At 33.9% G+C, this 21,439-nt stretch overlaps 1 protein-coding gene across 1 annotated transcript; it reads left to right on the plus strand.

Annotated features, from left to right (window-relative positions):
* The first annotated feature begins 10,590 nt into the window (after positions 1 to 10,590).
* Positions 10,591 to 12,873, plus strand: LOC111882869 (uncharacterized). The gene has a single exon (XM_042895918.2). The coding sequence runs from the start codon at positions 10,591 to 10,593 to the stop codon at positions 12,871 to 12,873; it is 2,283 nt and encodes a 760-aa protein (XP_042751852.2).
* The last annotated feature ends 8,566 nt before the right edge of the window (positions 12,874 to 21,439 follow it).

Genomic DNA, 21,439 nt, shown 5'->3' on the forward strand with positions numbered 1-21,439 from the left:
ACGACTCGCTCCATCTGACCCGGCACTGCGTTCAGATAACCCTTTGAACAGCACAGTAAATAACCCGTTCCACTGAGGAGGCATGCACGATTTCTTGAACTTAGTGACCGTTGTCAGCACCTCAGTATATCCCATATTATAGAACATAGAAAACAAGTGACCCACTGGAATGGATTCAGGGTTAACCCTAGATGAATCGGGTTCAAACCCTAAAAGTGAGCAGAATCGCTGCTTGGAGATTGACGCCTTGTGATCAAGAATGTCGAAGAGGATCCTATCGACAAATTTATCGTAATGAGCAGTGGCGAAAATTTGGGATAAACACTCCATAGGAACAGCTTCAGCTTTGGTGAGAGCAAGAGCAAGCGGCGAGTATTTGAGGCATTCAATGATCGGGAACATGAAGGCATCATAGACATGGGGAGTAAGATCGATGATCAGACTCTGTTGGGGACGAATCGGCAGGATGTGGGGAGTGGCATGAACAGATGATGAATCCGCCATTGAAGTAAAGAAGTTGGGAGAGATGATGAATAGTAGAATACTTAAAGCTTTTCTTGCTCTTTGAAGTTTGGGTGCAGTAAAGAGGTAAATAATGGTTGAAGTTACCTTTTATACTGTGGGGAGAGGAGAGAGAAGAATCTGTTCCCAAATCTTCGACGGAAATACGAAGGGTTTTTCGTAGGTGATTGATGTGTGACAGTTGGTAGCACCAATGATTACGCATGAGAGAGAATAACTGTCCCGATTCACACGCCTTCCCATCAGGCGTCGCTTTTAAACGAAACGGTTCCACTTCACACACCGGTCCTTCAAGCGTCGTTTGAAAATCAAATCGATTGGACTCCCGCCTGAGTCAGCATCTTATCCTTTTAGAGTGAACGTCATCTTAAAGCAAAATTACCACGTGGATTAATATGAGCCACAACTCTTTTATAACTTCAAATCCCATTAAAAAAATGGCTTGTAACTAATGAAACCAGAATTTTGGAAAATCAAAAAGATTTTCGTGCTTAGTGTGTAAAAGAAAAGGAAATAAAGCAACACATATGAGGGAATTTGTGATGTCAGTAAAGACACGAAACAATGGATCCCGGGCACGAATCTCTTCCTTCAAAGTCAATAGAGACTTTAAAGTGTTTGTGTGGTTTCCCGTTGAATAACGATCAGACACTTATTGAGAAATGTTGAAAGGCTTCTTGTAATCAGGCTAATTTGGGTGGCTTTCACTTCAGTTCAGAATTCCTGATCTTGATATAAGACAGAAATCGAACGAAGTACTTGTGAGACCAATGTAGTCTGTTGAACAAGTAGGTTTGAAATAATTTAAGTGGCAATGTAAAATAGTTTATGTAAAATCTAAAAAAAAAATAAAACTGGATTCCAAGGGAAGAAATGTTATGGGATTTAACCATTTCATAGGAATCACACAAAAGGAAATTAGAGTTTTCACTTTCCATCCCCATGGATAAGTCCGTCAATTCGTTAGTGAAAGCTAGAGCAAAGTTGATTGTTCACCGACAATCCATAGTAGGTATTGAATTGTGGGTTTCACTGAGTACGTAGTGGCACGAAGCTAAGATCATGAACACAGAAATTGTGTAACCATAAACCTCAGTGGTAATTTCTGAGAGTATCAAGGGTTACGTTTATGAAGCGAATAAGATGGAGAAAAGTAGTGTAGATGGTGTAAAGAAACCAAAGTACCTCTGCTGTTAAAATAAGTACCAAGCAGAAAACTCTTATCTCATGTGAGAAGAGAGTCAGGTAGCTCATGATTAGAATAAATATGAAAGCCTAAATTGGGAAGACAAGGTTTGTATGTACCAAGTCAGTAAGGCTATTATTCAGAATCAGGTGAGGCTTTGGACACATACAACAACATGCTTCTAGGGATGCTTAACTAATGAAAGAATTTCCCCACAAATATCCACACAAAAACAGAAGAAAGAAAAAAATTATCGAATAAATAATAAACAAATGTTTTTGGAGTTTTTGATTTTAATAAGAAAAAGATTTTGGAATTTTGAAAAAAAAACACAAAAAAAATTTGGAACCGAACCCGAACGTTCGGTCTATTTCGGTTGAGAAAAAAAATTGAAAAATAAAAGAACTTTGAGAGAAAAAAAACTTTGAAAATAAAAAAAATAAAAAAAAAAACTTTGAAAATGTGAGAGATGAAATTTGAAAAGTTTACAACCAAAGAGACTACCATTGAGTGAAAAGCGAAGATAAGAGAATAGGACCGAACCCGAGCGTTTGGTTCATTTCGGCACACATGTGAGCCGAACTCGAACGTTCGGTTCATTTCGCTTCCGACTTTTAATTTTGAGAAGTAGTTTTTGGTACTGACTTTGATTCCATCATTCCTAGCCCTTGTAGAATTTTATTGAAAGATGCTTTAGGAAGAGCTTTGGAGAAGATGTCAGCTAGTTGATCAGTGGTTCGAACAAAGTGAATTTCGACATTCCCATCTTCCACATGATCCTTAATAAAGTGATACCTCAGTGCTATATGCTTGGTCTTGGAATGTTGCACTGGGTTATATAGATCCTAATTGTACTTTCTGAATCGCAATATAGTGGGATCTTTTTCATATTGAGTCCATAGTCCCGGAGCTGGCTTTGGATCCAAATCACTTGAGATGTACAGGAGGCAGCTGCGATGTACTCTGCTTCGGCTGTAGACAGAGAAACACATGTCTGTTTCTTGGATTGCCAGCTAACCAACTTCCCATCTAGGAATTGGCAGCCTCCAGTGGTGCTTTTCCTGTCTAAACCACAACCTCCAAGGTCTGCATCTGAGTAGGCTTGAACGAAGAAACCTGAGTTTGATGGATACCATAAACCGAGATAGGTGGTTCGTTTCAGATACCGGAGTATGTTTTTCACTGCAAGCATATGTGGTTCACGAGGATTCGCCTGAAACCTAGCACAATAACACACATAAAACATTATATCAGGCCTGCTAGCAGTGAGGTACATTAAAGAACCAATCATCTGGCGATATAACGTAATATCGAATGCTGGTTTTTCCAAGGATGGTGTGAGCTTGGTGCCGAACGCCATTGGAACTTTAACCTTTGAGTCTCCCATCATGCCGAATTTAGCAAGAAGAGTCTTGGTGTATGCTTCCTGGTTGATAAAGATGCCTTCGGGTCCCTGTCTAATATTTAAACCAAGGAAAAAGTTAATCGGATCCATTGAGCTCTTTCAAATTTAGTCTCCATCAGCTTTCTGAATTCAGCTGTTAAGCTAGGATTCATTGAGCCAAAGATGATATCATCGACATAGATTTGAACAATCATAAGGTGGTTACCTTCCTTCTTACGAAAGAAGGTTGGGTCAACCGAACCTTGTTTGAATTTTGACATTTTTAAGAACTTGGTTAGCGTCTCATACCATGCCCTAGGTGCATGTTTCAGACCGTAAACTGCCTTGTGCAGAATATAACAGTGATTGGGGTGTTTTTCATTAACAAAACCCGGAGGTTGCTCCACGTAAACCGTTTCTTCAAGTTCTCCATTCAGAAAGGCACATTTTACATCCATTTGGTAGACCTCGAAGTTCTTGTGTGGAGCGTAGGCAAGAAATATTCGAACAGATTCCAGCCTCGCTACCGGAGCAAAAGTTTCCTCATAATCAATTCCTTCTTCCTGGCAGTATCCTTTCACCACGAGACGAGCTTTGTTTCGAATCACATTACCTTCCTTGTCCATTTTGTTTCTGAATACCCATTTGAGACCAAAAACTGAGGCATCTTTAGGAGTTGGAATGACGCGCCATACCTTGTTTCTTTCGAACTCGTTGAGTTCATCTTGCATAGCTTGAACCCAGTCAGAATGATCAAGAGCAGTATTTACTGTCTTCGGTTCAACTTTTGATACGAAAGAATTATACATGTAGAACTCTACTTTGGAGAATAGAGATGTTTGCTTTGACTTTAGTTGAGATCGGGTGAGGACCTTTTCAAAGACATTACCCACTATCTGAGATACAGGATGATCTCTGGTCCATTTAACAAGAGGAGGGTAATTTGGTTCATAGGATGAATCCAATTCAGCATTGACCATTTCTTCCAATTCATATTGACTATCGTCATCGTAGAACATATCGGAGTTCTCCCCCTCGACTGATGAGCTTTCAGGTGTAGCTGGACTTTCTGGTGCTATAGGACTTTCGGGTGTAGTTGAGCTTTCGGGTGCTACAGGTCTTTCGGGTGTTGTTGAGCTTTCGGGTGCTGTTGAGCTTTCGGGTGCTACAGGAATAGAATTCTCCCCCTCAAATTGTGAGCTCGGTTGTTTTGAAGAAAGTGGATTCTCCCCCTCAACTGAAGCGCCTTGCTGAGGAGGTGCGTTTGGAACTTGTTCTCCTTCACCCATTCGTTTGGCGGCATCTTCGACAATTTGCTTCAGATGGTCGACTTTGTTGTCTGCTGCCTTGGCTTCCGAGAGAGTAGCTTTCTCAGGTTCATCGAATAATTCCACAAACTGATCAAACAGATTAGCAATCGAGGCCATGACTTGACCTGTTTGAGAGAAAATCTCTCTAATTGCTTCTTCAATAAACTTTATCTTCTTGACGTAGCTGTCATCGAAAGTCACATAATATGTTTCTTCAATTTTTCTGGAACGCTTATTTAAAACCCGGTATTCTTTTGAAGTAAGAGAGTATCCCAGAAAAATTCCTTCATCAGCTTTAACGTCAAACTTGTTACGATGTTATTTGGAGTTGAAGATGAAGCATCGTGAACCGAATACATGGAAGAATTTTATGTTCGGCTTCCTGTTATTGATGATCTCATAAGGAGTAAGAGAGAAGCTCTTGTTGAGATAAGACCTGTTCTGCGTAAAACATGTTGTAACAATAGCATCAGCCCAGAAATATAAAGGAAGAGAAGCGAAACTTAGCATCGTTCAGGCCGCCTCACACAAGGATTGGTTTCGTCTTTCGACAATTCCGTTCTGTTGAGGCGTGTAGGGGGCTGAGAAGTTGTGACTGGTTCCTTTTTCTGCCAAAAAGTCTTCAAATTCTTTGTTCTTGAACTCCAGTCCATTATCGCTCCTGATGTTGCGAACGACTTTTCTCAGTTGCACTTCAACCTGCTTAATAAACATCTTTAGCTTAAGAGTAGCCTCAGATTTGTGCTTCAGAAAGAACACCCATGTAAAACGTGAGAAATTATCAACAATAACAAGAATATACTTGCTACCACCAATGCTTTCGATTGATGATGGACCACACAAGTCAATGTGAAGCAACTCAAGTGGTTCAACAACTTTTGTGTTTATAAGGGATGGGTGACTTTGACGACTTTGCTTCCCCATTTCACACGCAACGCACAAATGTTCTCGATCAAACTTGAGCAACGGGAGACCCCTAACATGACCTCCTGTGACAAGCTTGTTGATGTCTTTGAAGTTGAGATGTGAGAGCCTTCGGTGCCACAACCAGCTTTCATCAGAATAAGCTTTGGATAAAAGACATATAGCTGGATTTCCTTTGATTGGTTTGAGATTGAGAGGAAACATTTCGCCTTTGCGTTCTGATTTGAGAATCACCCTTTTTGATTTCTTCTCTATGATTTCTGAACCTTCATCGTCAAATGAAACTTTGAGACCGGTACCTCCTACCAGTTGAGACACACTGATGAGATTATGCTGTAGCCCTTCAACGTACGCCACCTTTCTTATTGTGAAGTCTCCATTGGTTATCATCCCATAACCCTTTATCGTTCCATAGGAGTTATTGCCGAACTTGACATTCCCACCATTCGGAAGAGATCGAAATTCTCTTAGCTCTTCCTTCCTTCCCGTCATGTGACGTGAGCAGCCACTGTCAATGTACCATTCTTTGTCAAACTGCTCGTCACTAATAACCTGCACAAATTAAGCAGATTTAGGAACCCAAAGTTTCTTGGGTCCACGTGAGCCTTTCATAGGAACAGGAATAGTAAGAGAAACATCAACAAGATATGTTCTTTTTATTAATGTTGTTTCATCTTTCCTCTTAATAGTGTATACTTTGATTTTGTTAGAATTAGCTACAGTCGTTTTGGTTTCAGGTTTTGGCGTTTGGGCCTTAGACTGCTTTCGGTCATTCTTGACAGAGGAATCTTCGATTTTCCTTTCAAATTCGTTGAAGATTTTGAGTTTCGTGCAGGAACAGAATAGGATTTAGAAAAGGATCGAGAATGAGAGGAATCAGAATGAGAGAATTTGGACTGGGAGTCTTTCCTGACTTGAGGTTCTAAGTGACCCTTTTGTTTATGGTCATCAGAGGGACCGAACCTGGATCTTCAGTAGCTGTTGCTTTCGGGACCGAACCTGTCCTTTCGGTTCTTTTCCTCATGCGGCCTGAAAGTCTTTTTCTCTGGCTTTGAATTTTTATCATGATAGGAGAAATGGGCATTTTGAGATTGCCAAAACTGCTTTCGCTCTGAGAGATTCTTTTTGTATCTCAGATTCCTCTGCTACTTTTGATTTTTCACTTGTTTCGGCTGTCTGTGGATGTTAGCCTTTTGTTTCAGCTTCTTGTCAGCCGGTTCACTTTTCACAGATGATGTTTCGCTTGTGGAAATGACTTCTTCTACTGGTATTTCTTTTGTGCCACTAGTGCTTGGCACGTCAAAGTTGTCAGGCTTATTTAGCGGCTCTGATACATATCTTCCTTTAGTTTTTCATGACGTTCGCTCTGATAGACCAACTGTTTCGTCGGCATTATCTACAGGAGCAGACCAGAAAAACTCATCACAGCCACCTGCGTTATCTTCGTTCACTATGGCAGTGAGTTCGGCTGTTTGATGCTCGGTTACTCCTGTGACCTTATACACTTGATTTGGTGTTGTTCTCACCTTTTGGTACACAACAACCTTTTCTTCAAGAATCGGGGACTTATTTTGGGACTAACGAGCAAACTCCACAGAATTTTCAGAAATCAGATTTTTGTGGTTTTCGGGTTCGCTCTTGACAAACTCAGAACAGTCGACTTCATCCTCTACAGAAATTTCACTCATATCATCGTCCTCCTTAAGTTCAGATGCATTTTCAACATCAATTTTATTTTCTGAACTTAAATTGGCACTCAATGAGTTGAATTTTTGTATGGTTTCTGTCCTTAGTTTCAGCTTATCGTTTTCATCCAAAAGATTTTTCAGCATGTCCTTATGGTCTTTGGACTTTATAAAAGATTCTATTTTGTCCAGACCATACATATAAGTAGGATTCACATCATCAGACGATACAATACTTTCACAGTTGTATCCTTCAGCATCGATTTCATCCTCCTTAAACTCAAGGAAGGGTAAAATCATGCGATGTATTTTCTGCCCAATTTCACAATTCAGATGCAGTTGAGTAATGTTAGCATAAAGTCTTTTAGCAATCAAACAAAAAACATTTCTTTGTTTTAAAAGTTTCAAATTGTCTCTTTGTAAATAAATGTTTTCATCCTTAGACTTAATCAGCTCCGACTCCTTCTGCTCAATCCACATCCTTCGCTCCTCACTCTTGGATGACACCCTGCTTATTTGGTCAGTTAGGTTAGAATTGATGACCCGTGTTTGAGTTAAACAACTATCTAGATTTGAGATTCTTGAATTTAAGTTATTTAATTCCTTTTCATATGATTTATGTGGAACTTTGAACGAGATAAAAAGAGATTGTACCTTCTTGATCAATTCATCAAGTTCATTGATCTGCACGCTGAGAGGTTTTGCTGTGAAGCATAAGTCCTCTCGCTCCTTGGTGTCCTCATTTCCACCATCAGTATTGTATCCCCTTATGTGAGATACATCAGTCACCACCAGACACTTTCCACTGCTTTCACTGCCTCTTGCGACATACGCCTTTCCATGTGAAGGCTTTCTCACCTCATCATCTTCTGAGTCGGTCGACCACACCTGTACGCCACCGAACTCGTCATCCTCTGCCGAACCCTGTACAATAAGAGCATTCATAGAAGGATTAGTAGCAGCTTTCTTACTCTTAATCTCTTCCAGCTTTTTCATCAGGATTGCCTCTTCATCTTTCTCCTCATCTTTCTCTGCCATTTTCTTCAGAACACAATCTTTGGCATAATGATTCTTTCCTCCACAGTAATAGCAGCTGACACCAGAATCTCCTTCAACCTTCGCCTCTTTCTTTGGTTCATCAGTCTTCGGCTCCTCCCTTACTTTTTTAGAACTGTAGCTTCCCTGCCAATTTCGGTTCTTATTGGTAGGAAACCTCTTCTTGATGAACCTTTTTGGATTGGACACCATCATAGCATAATCTTCTGAAGTAAGATCGTAGTCCTCCAGGTTCAGATCTTCATCTTCTACTAAATTCTTGCTTTTGGACAGGAGGGCCAAGGACCCCAAGTTCGAGACCACACTCTTCTCTTGCATCACAATATTTTCTTGGGATTTCAGAATTCCCACCAGTTTTGCCAGTGAATATGACTTGAACTGCTCATGAGCTTTAACTGTAGACACAACAGCTCTCCATTCGGATCTTAAGCCATTCAAAAAGGTGACCTTCTGTTCAATCAACTTCCTTTCGATATCATGTTTGATCATCTTGCTAAGAAGATGATTGAAGCGATCAAACGTCTGAGTGACGGACTCATCAGAATTTTGCTTAAATTCTCCAAACTCAGACAAAAGCAAGGTCTGAATAGAGTGCTCCAAATCTTCATCTGTGGAATACAGCTCTCGCAGCCGATCCTAGATTTCTTTAGCGGTACTGCAGGAACTCACCAACCTAAACGTGTCAGATTGAAGAGCGAATCGGATCAGTCTTAATGCTTTGATGTTGCACTGAAACTTCTCCTTTTCGTCTTGAGCAACGTCTTTTACATCCTTTAACAGATCATTATACTCTTTCTGAGTTTTAATGATTCTGGATGTTCCTGAGTGAGCAAATGGTCCAGACACAATAGCTTCCCATATAAGATACCCATTATCTTCAGATCCGATGACATAGTCTTCAAAATGATGTGCCCAAACTTCGTAATCCTGGGTGTAAAGAATAGGAATCTTTGTTTTTGATCCAATACTGTTTGAGATGTTGATATGATTAGATTGAGAATCGTCCATGCTTGATCGTTTAACCTGTTTGAAAGATCAGACTTGTAATATGTAATATTAGGGCAAAACGAATAAATACTGAGATACGTCAATTATGGAGTGACGGCTCAATAAATATCAGTTAATGCGGAATAAACCCTAATCACTTCTTTCACAGAAGATATGTGTATGAATTACACAGCCTCCTGCTCTGATACCAATTGATGAGTTTATAAAACTCTCTGATCGATTAGATCTTTATAACAAGCAAATCAAGAAAGTAAAAACAGTGAGATAAAAACACAAGAATGGATCTGAATGAGTCGAATGATTCAATTAACTCAATCCTCAGCAGAGCTCAATGAAGAACTTCCGCTGTAGAGGATTCTAGGGTTACAAAAGATTAAAATTATAAACTCTATCAATATCTCTTTCCAATCTTTCGTTAAAGAATGCATGCAAGCATCTATAAATAATAAACCCTACAAAGAACTCACGGATGGACAGGCCCATACCGGAGACAAAACTGGACTAGCTAACGAGCCCAAAGACGCAACACTAACTAGACCTAACACATACCTATCGAATATAACAACCACTTTCAAGAACCTTTCTTTGGAATGTTTGCTCCAATAATGTGGTAGCCTCTAATGTGTCACACCAAAACCTTATGATAAAAATAGTAGAGATATAAGAAAGAGGAGAAAACTGATTTCTTTAAGTGAGGTGGAGGGATAGATTTTGGCTTAGGGTTAACATCCTTTATATAGCTTCCAGATAACCCTAAAACCATAGATTTGAATAATAAAAGAATACTATTTTATGGCTATTCAAATATAGTTTCCTTATCTAGTTAAGAGCATCTAGAACCCTTCCAAAAGTCTCTTAAAACTGTCCATAGGCTAAACGTTCTAAAACTTTCATCTTTATTCAACTATTGACCAATTGCAATTTTCAGTTTTGCACCTTTTGTTAGTTTCAATTAACCCAAAATTAATTCTTATTAATTATGATTAATTCTTAAATAATTACTACTATTTCAAATTAATATAATAATCACATAATATAATAACACGTAAAAAATTTCCTCGACTAGCAACAAAGTCAGCAAGATAATTCTTAGATAACTACAATAATTCATTTTGCAATACTTATTGATGTAGAATGTTAAATGAAAACAAGATGCCGCAAATAATGTATTTAGAAATTTGTCGCAAATTTTGGAATAACACGTTTTCATTTTTGTCGTATATTTGTTGCAAAATTTTGTATGTTACCATTTCAATTTACTGGAAAATAAATTGCCATTTCAGTATAAAAATTCTAGATTTAATCTAAAAAATTTATTTTCATAGTTGAAATAAAAAAATTCCCAAACTATATACTCCAAAATTAGAATTTAGTGAAATGACACAAGTCTGTCGCTGATTTTTTGACAATTAACGTGTACATTCAGGACATAATAGATGCATGAATCTGATCTCTTCATAATAGTTTCCATTTTCCAAATATGCAAAGCGTTAGATCATATGGGAGTATTTATACATGTATATAACTACAAATTTGAATTTATTTGTGTCAACGATTAATCAAGTAGCGATTTTCAATATTTTGCAGATAACTTCAAGAAGAAATTGCATTTACGAAAGCAAAATGCTTAGAATGATGCTGGAGATTCCGATTCCTGAGAAATGGAAACAATTATATTATGTATGGGATATCCGAGTGTTCATCATATTGAGTCTTTTCTTTCAAATGCTTTTGATTCTCGTTGCTCCTTTGAGAAAACGAACAAAAAATAACTGGATAATCCTTTCATTGTGGTGTTCATATTTGCTAGCTGATTGTGCGGCTAACTTTGCTCTTGGGCTCATCTCAAGCAGCCAAGGGAACCCTAATGAGAACCAAGCCAAAAAAGACAGTAGGGTGGGTATACATCACAAAGACCTTCTCGCTTTCTGGGCGCCTTTTCTTTTGGTGCACCTCGGTGGTCCAGACACCATTACAGCTTTTGCATTAGAAGACAATGAGTTGTGGCCACGTCATCTTTTTGGTCTTCTTTTCCAATGTGTAGTTGCATTTTATGTGTTTATTCAGTCACTACCTGAAAATCGGCTATGGATTCCGACAATGTTCATGTTCTTAACAGGTTTCATAAAATATGCGGAAAAAACACGTTCTCTTTTTCTTGCTAGTGCCAACAGATTCAAAGAGTACATGTTCCCAACTCCTGATCCTGGGCCGATGTATGCGAAACTCTCAGTTGAATATCATTCGAGGAGGGAGGCGAAACTACCGACTAGAATTCAGATGGTTCCAGAGCCGGAGAGAGCAGCCATATCAGTTAAAAACTCTATAAAAGGGGATTTAACAGAGTTGGAAATGGTGCGACATGCTTATGAGTTCTTTAAAACATTCAAAGGGCTTGTTGTTGATATGATTTTGATCAATCGGAGGCAACAGAATCGGAGTCGGGATTTCTTCCTAAATCGGACCGCTAAAGACGCTTTCAAAGTGATTGAGATTGAGTTAAATTTAATCTATGATGTTCTGTTTACGAAACTTCCGGTGGTGTTTTGTTTAACCGGAGCCATTAGCCGGTTTTTATCTTTTGCAACAATTTGCGCAGGAATCTTTTTATTTATATTCGAAGACAAAACAAATTTCCGAAGCTTTGATGTGATGATTACCTATATTTTGCTGTTTGGTGCTTTGATTTTGGATGTGACCGCTCTACTCATGCTGTTGTTTTCAGATTGGACCATCATTTATTTATGGAAATCTCTTCATGTTGAGATCGACAAAAAGTCTATCAAGACAACAATCATCAGTGCATTCCTCCGACTCTTGACTTATCAGGACACAAAAGATCATCCCCAAACTCGCAAATGGGAAATTAAGTTCTTAAGACGAAGGTGGTGGGAATTTATTTCAACTTACAACCTTATCGATTATTGCTTGCACCCACGCCCAACCCTAAATCAACGTTTTTTTGACAAGTTTGGGCTTACTGGATTTTTTGACGGGCTCAAGTATGTGGAATACAAAAATGTCGACCAAAAACTCAAAGACTTCATCTTCGAGGAGTTAAAAATAAAATCAGAACTCGCTGATGACTTGGAAACTACAAAGGAGATAAGTTCAGCACGAGGAAGTTGGGTAATCCAGTTGCAACAAGATTGGCATAGCTTACTTACACATGTTGTAGATGTTGACTACGATCAAAGTATCATTATATGGCACATCGCCACCGAGTTATGCTACAACAAAGAGCTTCAAAAGGAAACCAAAGATGACAAAAAGGATCATAATCTTCGTGATATTGCAAAAGTATTATCAGATTACATGTTGTATCTTCTTATCATGCAACCAAACATGATGCCGGTAATAGTAGCAGGTATTGGACAAGTACGGTTCCGAGATACTTGTGCTGAGGTCAAAAGGCTTTTAGATATTGGAGTTGATTGGGATCAGAAAAACGCTTGCATGAAGATTCTTGACGTACCCACGGATGTGCCACCAGTGACTATAAGTGGTGATCGGAGCAAATCCTTGTTATTTGATAGTTGCATTTTGGCCAAAGATTTGATGGGGATAGAGGAGAAGGACCCGAGTGAGAATAATAAATGGTTGATTATAAGCAAGGTATGGGTGGAGTTGTTATGTTACGGTGCAAGCCATGCAAGAGCTAACACACTAGCAGACCAAGTGAGCAAAGGTGGTGAGCTCATTACTATCGTTTGGTTGTTAATAGCTCATTTTGGTTTGGGTGATCAATACCCAATTAATGAAGGAAAAGCAAGAGCAAAACTCATTGTTGGCAAGTAGTTTCATGTCTTATCTGGGAGTTCTAATAGATGGTCTAAAATAACACTAGGAAATACATTTTGTTGTTCTACCTCTAACCATTTGAGTTTTAATTTTAAATACATATTTAGGGAGTCTATAGAAGACACAATGCTTCTGTGTCGACGAACAAAGTTTTAATAAATTCTCTTGTATTATCCTCTTATCATTTGTACTTTATCATCGATGTAAATTAGTCGAGATAATGCATACATTGAGGTAACTATATGTCTTGTCTGCATCGTCTGTAAAAAATTATGGATTGAATCCTTTGTGAAAAATTTCATTAAGTTTCCCCTAAAAATATATTTATCTCGGTTTTTTTTCATCTCTCACATGTTTGTTAGGCTATAATACATTGAACTATATAAATTGTAGTCTCGGATGATCCATTGATTTTGAGGCCATGTGCGGAAAATACAAGGGTTATCATTATTTTTTTAATACTAATTTTTCATAATGTTTTGAAGTTGGTAAGTAATCGATTTTATATTTTAAAAAGGCAAAAAGCTCATGCTTTTATTATGATTAGTTGATATCTCTGGTTAAATAGGTCATCTCTTTTAAATTTTACACTTTTAACACATAATTTAGATTTTGTTACTAATTTGGTATGAATTAAAACGTTGTTTATATTTTCTTATACTGGTTTAGAAGATTCCTTTAAACCATTTTTCGATCTCTTTTTTAAATTCATTGTTTCATATACATTAGCAGTCCAATTTTTCTAGATGAATGTGTATCACTTTGATTGCCTCGTATACAAATAATCATTGTTTTGTTATTTCCTTTGATTTTTATTTTTGTTATTTTCGCAAATCCACCTGTTGTAGAATCCACGATAAAAGTTATTTTTCTAATATATATATATATATATATATATATATATATATATATATATATATATATATATATATATATATATATATATATATATATATATATATATATATATATATATATATAATCATTGTTTTGTTATTTCCTTTGATTTTTATTTTTGTTATTTTCGCAAACCTATATATATATATATATATATATATATATATATATATATATATATATATATATATATATATATATATATATATATATATATGAGAAAACTGAATATATCCTTAAGGATATATAAACTTAGGTATTCAAACTCACCATACTACATTGTTTTATATCATATATATATATATATATATATATATATATATATATATATATATATATATATATATATATATATATACATTGTATTTATCCAATGTTCTTATAATTCAACTTTTAACTTGATTTACTTCCAAGATTTTTATAAATTTTACAATTATTTTCCTTTTACATAATATTCATTTTGAACAATAATATATATAGTCTATTAGGTGTTCGACAAAAAGAATTAATGTAAGAGGAAGATAATAGTAAATTTTCGTAAATCTTGAAAGTAAATCAAGTTAGGGTTCAATTTTAAGAAAATTATAATGAATATATCGAACAAAACGATATATTATGGTAGGTTTGGGTACCTAAGTGTATATTCACTTTCTCGTATATATATATATATATATATATATATATATATATATATATATATATATATATATATATATATATATATATAGAAAGAGAGAGATAGAGATAGAGAGAGAAAGAGAGAGAGAGAGAGAGAGAGAGGAAGGATCATTTGAGAACCTATAGTTTCCCGAGAAACCGAGAACTAATTTTAGACCATTAGATCAAAAAAATGGAAGGTTGTGATTTCTAATGGCAACTTTGGAAATAACTATGAAAAAATAGAGACGGGGTATCTATGTTTTTCTTAGCCAGGGGTGTTATCGGCATTGAAATACATCCAAACTCTTTCTCTTTCTTAAAAACCAATGTCACACTTGTAGATCTTCAACGATCTCTCCCTTTCTCCCTCTACCCTGCCTTCTAATCACGACCAAATTCCGATAGAATTGATGACCCCAATGTTGCCTGCGGTGAGAGATCTCCTTACATCGTTGCCTCACCTTATCGCTGATGTTCTTATACGATGTTTCCTCACCACTTCCATATCTGGACCCATCTCATCTGCTCTCCTGATTCTCTAGATCCTTAATTTATCATCGCCTCCGCCCTTCCAGTGCCTGACATCGGTCATGAGTATGTCGCCTTATGGATTCGATATCAAATTTCACTTGATGTGTTGAAGATCGAAAGGAGATGAAGGTGAAAGTTGTTCTAGGGTTCCGACGAGATGTTTTCTCATAAACAGTTATCTTTGATGTCCCTATATGCCTGAAATTTGAAATCAAATTTTTTATCAGCTCCTGTGACCTTGTAATCGTCGAGATCAATCATCGGTGTACGGTTAGAATCTAATGTTTCATGTTGCTTTTATATTTTTATCTCGGTTATTCTAACATCTGCTTTAATTTAGTATGTTTTGGTTACCATACGAAGGTGAGGGTGAAAGTGAGATGTGAAGGCTATCTAATTAATCATTCATATCCACCTCAACTCATTTCATAAACAAATCAAATTATTGCTGATGAATCCAACTGAAGTAACTGATATGGTAGTTATCATCGTTTTCCTCAGGATTTGATAATGTTGACCTATTGGTGACGAATTCAAATTGTTTTTTTTTTGGAATGCCCAGAAGGTGTTTGATGTTTTGTCCGTATATAGTTCTGTTTGATCGGGGTAGGATTAATAGTCATATCTTCTCTCACATGTTTGTTTACCTCCTTGAAATGATCTTACTGAACATATATGTCTGGAGCTCTTGCTCTAGGGTGTAATGGTTTTCAAGTTAATAATTATCATATATATATATATATATATATATATATATATATATATATATATGTTTATATTCTTTATGTTCTTCTTGCAGTAGAGTAGAGTGTAAGTCCATTAATAAAGCTTGGAGTTGAAATGACGGCTACACCCATGTTGCTACCAAACTTAGGACCTAGAGATGGAAATGCTCCAGCAGCTCCGCTTCCACCAGAGATAGACATGAACGGAATATGCTTCAGGGGTCAATTATGGTTAAACACATACCCACTTGACCCCAATCTTGTCTTTGATTACTTTACACTTTCTCATTCCTATGATTACACATGCAATAATGAACAACTTAGAATGCGCTCAATTCACCCTTTAGACATCTCTCATCTTTCGTAAGGTTTTCTTTCCATTTAGTTTTCAATTCAAGTGTTATCTCTAATCTGTATAGAATGAGATTATGATTTAGTCTTTACATACAGTAGAATGAGAATGACCCATATCACGCTCAAAGGAACATGCTCGGGATTATGATCGTCAAAGGTATCTTTTTTTTTTTTAATAAAATTTACTTATAAGTGTTTGGTATATATGATGGAATGGAATCACAAAGGAATGTAATGAGGAAGGTAATTAGAAAACATAAAAAAGTTATTTTTGAAACTAAACTTTTAATCAAATAAAGATACATGACTACATTTATGTATTTCAATTAGTTTAACTAATATTTTTGTTATTTTTGGAAAATAAAAAGAAGAATCTAACTGAAGTTTGAAATTATTTAAAAACATTAAAATATTATTGAAGATTATATAAGTAATTTTATTTTTGTATATAAAAGTTGTTTATTATAGTGATTCACATGTAAATCACAAATGAATCATATATAAATTACATGATTCACATGTAAATCACATGAGATTCACATATAAATCACAAGTGAATCACATATGAATTACATGATTCACTTGTAAATCACATGAGATTCACATGTAAATCACAAGTGAATCACATATGAATTACATGATTCACATGCAATTCACATATGAATAACATGTAATTCACATGTAAATCACAAGTTAATCACATATGAATTACAAGTGATTCAAATGTAAATCACAAGTGAATCTTAAAAGATATAATCACATGTGAATCTTATATGAAATAATTATATGTGAATCTTACACGATTTATACATATGTTTTTTTGTGAATGTTCTTGCATTAATCAATTTTTTTTAATTTTCTTATAGATTTGGAAGAATATTGGGAAAAAATTGAAAAGGTGAAAAGTGATAAATTGAAGAAAATATAGAAATCTTGACACAAATACGGGAAAACACTTTCAAATATTGTAGCATTTTTTATATTTTATATTTTATTTTGTATGAAATAAAATAATTGTACTATTATGTTTATAGATTATTAAGTAAAAATTGGTTTTTTATGATTTATTTACGAGTATTATAGTATAACAAATATATATACATGCACTTGAAAAAATATGTAGATATGCTCCTAAAACATTGATTTTTTTGGTTAAATAAGCTATAGTTTTTTTCTAAAAAAATATTCCAGTTTTTTTTTTTTTTTTTAATTTACTATGTTTTAATAATTTCTTGTTTTTTTAAATGCAGTTTTTAAAAAAAAATAACTTTTTTTTTAAAAGTTTTATGCATTCTAATAAAAAAGTAAAAAAATTTGCAATTTAAAAAAAAAAAACAATAATTACTTTTTCTATAAAAAAATATCCGAATATTTTTATAATGTAAATTTGAGAGCTTTTTATTAATATTTCCAATAATACAAAAAATTACATGGGATTGGTATCATAACGATCATGCCCTTAATGAGTTAATCTTGATCCAACGCTCCACCTTTAGTTTTCGGGTTATCGTGAAACTATAAGTTCTCAACGGATCTTAACTATATATATATATATATATATATATATATATATATATATATATATATATATATATATATATATATAACACTCTATAGTTTATTCATATCTATAGTTTATTCATAAATGGTATCAGAGCCAAGAAAAGTTTTTTTTGGAGTGGTTATGGATGGTCTATTTATTTCAAATTTATTTAATTTTGGTTTAGTATTCTATAAGAAATTTATAAGTTTTAATAAGTATGATTCAGAGACAAGACCAGTGATTGGTTGGATTAACGTAAAGCGTGCAGATAAGGACGTAAGTCGCAGTGCTGGACCACAATCATCGTCGGGACGATTCCCCTCTGTTCACTGTTATTAAAACAAGTAAGTTTTCTTATAGAATTTTAAAAAAAAATTAATTAAATATGAGTAAATTTTCAGGCATACTATCCAAAAAATATATTCCTGGTAAAAATATCAACAATCAAAAAGATTATGATGATAATCAAATAAATTCTATTGAAGAAACCATTAATAACATAGAACAAAGTTTGAATAATTGGACAATACCTAAAACTAATGTTAATACAATATATGGAATAGGAACATTTGATTATTTTCAAGGTTATTCTATTAAAATGACATAACAAACTTTGTCTATTGGTCAAAACCAACAAAATTTACATTTTTTTTATCATTACGATCTATTGTAGAGCATAGAATAAAATATAAATTTTTACATGTCGGTTTAGTCCAAATTGCTATCAAGCCTCTATTTAGAATTGGAATAGATGCCCATGTTCTCCGTATTTTAAGAGACAAGAGACATAAAGATTTTCAAAATTCTATTTTAGCTATGGCTGAAACAAATATTGCTAACGGACCTATTTATTTCAATTGTTATCCAAATTTTTCTGTAGGATTATTTGATAAAAATATCTTAGATACTTTGGTGTTAACTATAGAAACAAAAAATGTAGAATTTAAAGATAGTACAAAGCCTTTAGCAATAATTTATCGTGTTTGTTACAAGACTATGACAACTACACTTGAACCGAAAACACGTTTATCAAGTCCTAGAAATGAAACAATTATTTTTGAAGCAAATACTAACCATACCAAAGTTCATACACCAAAAAGATTAAAATGGTCTGATATAACTCAATCATGTAATTGGAACTTACAAAATGTTATCGATCCAAAACTACTAGACTCTTCAAAACAAATCTCAAATATTATTGAATATAATGATGGTTCAGTAGATATAAATTTTTGTTCCTTAAATATTTCATCATCCAGATTATCAACTTCTTTTATCCCAGAAACAAGCTCTTCAAAATCTTCGTTATTAAAGTCGAGATCTTTAAAACTAGAAACTGTTGACTATACTAATTATATTCCCAAACCATTATATCAAGATGATCAAAATAGTGAAAATAGTCTTCCTAGTCCTACTAAATCAGATTTTATTGATGAACTTCAAAATTTTAAACAACAATTATGAGCTCTAAAGTACAAATTAATTGTTCAAAAAGTAATAAGCTTTGGTCTAATATGTTATAAAGACATTGGAAGAGAAATTCTAATATATGCAAAACCATTCAACATTTAGAAGAAACTAGAACTCATGAAAATTATAATTTATACAAAATACCTCCATACACTAATAAATATAATAAACAAATAGAAAAAATTTCTAGGCTAAAGATAGGAATAAAAAAATACGAAAAATCAAGAAGTCATAATTTAGAATCAATAAAAACATATTTCTTCAATCCTAACAAAAACAACCTGTTAAAATGAATTTCTCGAATTTAGAATATCAAGTTGATTTTGATTACTTAAAAGATATTGAGTATTATAAAGATTATAATAATAAAAAAAGAACTTGGCACGAAGAAAATTTTTCATACTATTTAAGATTTCTCCATTTAGGCCTTTGGGAAGATTATGTTTTATCAAATAAAATTCATTCTCATTTTTTTCAATGGTTTGAATTAATTTATGCCCCTAAACATAAAATAAATTACTCATTTAACAATGATTCTATCACTCCCATTTTAGAGAAAAAAATATATTATTTCTATTAAAGAAATTATTGCTAATTTTCCACCAAAATGAGAAATTATTATTAACGATATGTTTATTGCAACTCCTTTAGTTCAAGCCCCAAATCAATTAACTACTGAAAAGGGTTTTCAAAATATTATTTACCAAAATAATTATGCAAACGAAACCTTATCTAGTATTACCGAGCATTTAGTTAAAATTGAAGAAAAAAATTTCAAAGATAAAAATGTTAATAAGCATGATATGGCAAGCACTATTAATATAAGTTTTGTTCATTGTCAAATCGATGGTAATTTTAATCTAGGAAATACAGATTTAATTAACGAATTATAAAAAAGACTTTCTAAACTTCTTATCTCAAACACTAACAATATTAATACTCTTACAAATGACGAATCTGAAAATAGTGATATTAACAGTGAAATAAATTTTGAAACTCTTGCTCAACAATTTGTTAATACAAATGATGATATTAATCAACTCACTAATGACTTTTCAAATCTTAATAAAATTCATCAATCAAAGCAAAGCACTTTCGGAAAGAATCCAAAACCAACCATAAGAAATTATTGGAATAGACCCTCTCTTCCAGATGTTCAACTTGAAGAACGAACTTTTCAATTTGATCGTTCTCAATATGATGGTAATTCTGTTTATGAATGGAATCTTGATGGCCATTCTGAACATCAAATTATGAATATTATACAGGAAATAACTATGGCTGCTAATGCTTATAAAGCTCATAATAATATTCGACTTCAAATTGTTAATATTATTACTTCTGGTTTTAGTGGTAGTCTTAAAGGTTGGTGGAATTTCTATATTTGACAAGAAGAAAAAGATTATATTTTATCTGCTAAGAAAACTATTATAAAACAAGTAAATAATCAATAAATACAAACGTTTGAAGATGATATGGTTAACATTTTAATTTTTGCTATTATCAAAAACTTTGTAGGAGATCCTACTACCTTTCAAGAAAAACTTCAGAAATTTTAATGAATTTACATTGCAGAAAACTTACTGATTTTAGATGGTATAAAGATAATTGTCTTGTTAAAGTTTTTTCGAGACCTGATTATAAAGAGTCTTATTGGAAAGAATGTTTTATTGTTGGCCTTCCAAAACTCTTTGCAGAAAGAGTTAGACAAAATTAAGAGAAAATTTTAATAATACCATCCCTTATCAAAATTTAACTTATGGAGATTTAATAAACTATATTAATAAAGAGGGATTAGCAGTTTGTGCTGATCTTAGGTTTAAAGAAAAACTCAAAAAAGATAGAATTAACAGTAAAAATGAATTGGGAAATTTTTGCCAACAATATGGTTATCAGCCCTTGAATGGTCCGTCTACTTCAAAATCTAAAGTATATAAGAAAAGATCTTCAAAATATTTCAGGAAAAAGAAATATAATCTTCCAGAAAATTATAAAAATGGAAAAGATTACGCTTAGAAATCTAAAAAACCTTATAAACCAAATTATAAAAAATCTAAAAGAAAATCAAAAGAGATTATTATTTGTCATAAATGTGGGCGTAATGGTCATACCGCTAATAATTGTTATGCTAAGACAAAAATAAATGAGTTAAATGTCTCTGAAGATTTGAAAGAACAAATAAGAAAAATTATTTTAAATACTGATTCAGATTCCGATGAAAGTATTTCTGATTTTGAAACAAATGATTTAAATATTCTCGAAAATACTACTTCAAGTTCAAAAGATTTTGATATTTGCGAGTGTATTGGTAAATGTCGCTGTAATAATTTAATCAATGTAATTACTAGTAGTTCCATTAATGTTCTTTCACAAGATGATAAAG

Source organism: Lactuca sativa, chromosome 1, assembly GCF_002870075.4.
Source record: "Lactuca sativa cultivar Salinas chromosome 1, Lsat_Salinas_v11, whole genome shotgun sequence".
Classification (NCBI taxonomy): Eukaryota; Viridiplantae; Streptophyta; class Magnoliopsida; order Asterales; family Asteraceae; genus Lactuca; species Lactuca sativa.

Coding starts and splice junctions, on each gene's coding strand:
- LOC111882869 (XM_042895918.2), top strand. CDS start 10,591: ATGTATATAACTACAAATTTGAATTTATTTGTGTCAACGATTAATCAA.